This window comes from Otolemur garnettii, unplaced genomic scaffold, assembly GCF_000181295.1.
Source record: "Otolemur garnettii isolate 467f Iridium unplaced genomic scaffold, OtoGar3 scaffold00148, whole genome shotgun sequence".
In the NCBI taxonomy this organism is placed as follows: Eukaryota; Metazoa; Chordata; class Mammalia; order Primates; family Galagidae; genus Otolemur; species Otolemur garnettii.
In genome coordinates, this window is record NW_003852543.1 from 4,031,942 (window position 1) to 4,034,423 (window position 2,482).

Genomic DNA, 2,482 nt, shown 5'->3' on the forward strand with positions numbered 1-2,482 from the left:
CCTCCAACTCTTGGGCTTAAGTGATTCTCTTGCCTCAGCCTCCCAAGTAGCTGGGACTACAGGCGCCCGCCACAGCACCCGGCTATTTTTTGGTTGTAATTGTCGTTGTTTTGGCGTTCAAACCTTCCAGCCCTGGTGTACATAGCCAGCACCCTAGCTGCTGAGCTACAGGCACTGAGACTAGCAAGAGATCTCTGAATGGCCAGGGAGGCCTGTTATTTATATAAGCTGCCTTGCTATCATGTCAGCATTCTCTTCAGCCAACTCCAAGGCAAGGAACAGTCCCTTCTGCACTTCTTCGGACATATTTGGAATGTGGGCCGTTGCTGCTTTGACCTGGGTACTAAGATTGCTGTGTAGTAGGAATGGCCGTGCCATGGAGGGAGCAGTACTGAGGGTGTGTCCCTTGGGCTCTGATGGCATGTCCCCATGGCCCTGGGAAAGAGTGGGCAGCATGACCCTTAGGAGTGGAGACATTGATTAGACTGGTTGTGGTGCCTAAGCACACCATCTTCCACCTCAGGAGACTGCGTTGTAAGGAAGAAACCTGCTTCTCTGATTGCCCCTCTCAAGCGGAAGGAGGAATTCTCCTTGTTCAAGGTGTCTGATGATGAATATAAAGTAAAAATCTCACCTCAGCTGCTCTTGGCCACCCAGCGCTTCCTTTCCCGAGGTGAGGGGAAAGGAGGTCCTTGCCCCGTGCCCTTGTTCCCTGGTGGGTCAGGAGACCACCCTGGTTTGAGCCTGACTCTGCCTAGTAAAGAGAAGAGTCTCCAGGAGAACTTCTATGCTTCTCTTTGCAACCCTGTCAGCATCTCAGGTCACCTGAGAGGTGGCTTCTCTCTACCTGGTGGCTGAGAGCAGGGCCAAGCTGGTGCCACGTGTGATGAGCCACATCACAGTGTGCCCTGCCCAGCTGTCTGTGATGTGGTGGGTTGTGGAGGCACAGGGGCTTGCAGATCACCCAGGGAGAGCCCCAGTGGGTAACAGTAGTAGTCTACATAAAGCTGCTCTGGATTTGAGGGACACTTCTTTTTTTCTACCATGGGGTAGAAGTGGATGTATTCAGCCCCCTGAGAATCTCTGAGAAGGTCCTACTGCACCTGCTAAAGCATCCCAGTGTCAACCAGGAGGTGAAGTTTGACCAGAGCAACCGCCTGGCTCCACATCATTACCTGTACCAGCGCAGCCAGCCAGTGGATTACTTCATTCTCATCTTGCAGGTGAATGAGATTCTGGGCATGGAGCCTCCTACTTCCTCTGAGACTAGGGAGGGGTTTGTGAGAAGAGGTGGGGAGCAGGGAGATGCAGTAATCAGGTTTGTTGGTTCCTCCTTGTGCTCTCTTCTCTTGGGAAAGATAATCTGTCCACATCTGTCTCTTTCCCTGCCCATTCGCCCTCCCAGGGCAGGGTTGAGGTGGAGATTGGGAAGGAGGGCCTGAAGTTTGAGAATGGGGCCTTCACCTACTATGGAGTGTCTGCCCTAACAGTGCCATCCTCCGGTAAGCTGCAGCCCCACTGGAGCTGAGGGCTGCCCCACCCCCTGGTCGTGGCAGTTCTCAGAGCCAGGTTCCAGCCTCCCCTTCTGATAGAGCCCATGCCCCCCACAAGGCAGTCTATTACCTCTGGGCTGTCCGGAGGGAAGGGGCAGCGCCCTGTCATTGCTCATCTTTATTGCTCACTGCCATCCCTACAACACATCCTCTTCCAAGCTCTTACCCACGTTCCCTCTCAAGGGTGGTTTGTGGGGTGGGTCTTTGAGGTTGTGTGCTTGTCTCCACCAGCGCAGGGGTGGGCTACCCGGCTCCAGCTTCTGCTGTCACTGATTGTTCCTTTTGATAGTTCATCAGTCCCCAGTGTCCTCATTCCAGCCCATCCGCCATGACCTGCAGCCCGAGCCAGCTGATGGCACCCGCTCTTCTGCGTATTGTCCCGACTACACCGTGAGAGCCCTCTCCGACCTGCAGCTCATTAAGGTGACAACCTGGGCTGCTCACGGGCACTGGTTTAGCAGGCTTTGTGTCCCCAAGGGGCTAGACCAGCTAGTCTGAGACTGCTCAGAACAAGGCCCTGCATTTGCCCTGCAGGACAGGGGCCTTGGCTCCCTGGAGGTCTCCCATCTCCAGGCCTCTGCACTCATTTTCTTAAAAGCACTGCTTGTTCTTATCTGCCCTTAACTGACTTAAAGGTCTTCCTTCTTCCTATTCTGGCACAGTGTGACCTCTTGAGCCTATCTTGTGCATCTTGTGTCACACATTGCATCTGCCGGGTAATGCTTCCTATCCTCAGGTTACACGGCTGCAGTATCTCAACGCACTCCTGGCTACACGAGCCCAGAACTTGCCACAGTCTCCTGAGAACACCAACCTTCAGGTCATCCCAGGCAGCCAGACCAAGCTCCTTGGTGAGAAGGCCACTGCTGCAGCAGGTGAACCCTGAGTGGCACACTCTGTGGTGTGTCCAGACCCAAGGGGCTGGGAGC

General features: G+C 54.6%; 1 protein-coding gene across 1 annotated transcript in view; it reads left to right on the forward strand.

The window, feature by feature from the left end:
* The window catches only part of CNNM3 (cyclin and CBS domain divalent metal cation transport mediator 3), a 17,473-nt gene that overhangs the window by 7,351 nt on the left and 7,640 nt on the right, over window positions 1-2,482 (forward strand). The window contains exons 3-7 of the mRNA XM_003799313.3: window positions 524-673; window positions 1,054-1,223; window positions 1,406-1,502; window positions 1,843-1,976; window positions 2,290-2,428. Of these exons, the coding sequence (XP_003799361.1) occupies window positions 524-673; window positions 1,054-1,223; window positions 1,406-1,502; window positions 1,843-1,976; window positions 2,290-2,428 (690 nt within the window). The remainder of the gene's footprint in view (window positions 1-523; window positions 674-1,053; window positions 1,224-1,405; window positions 1,503-1,842; window positions 1,977-2,289; window positions 2,429-2,482) is intronic.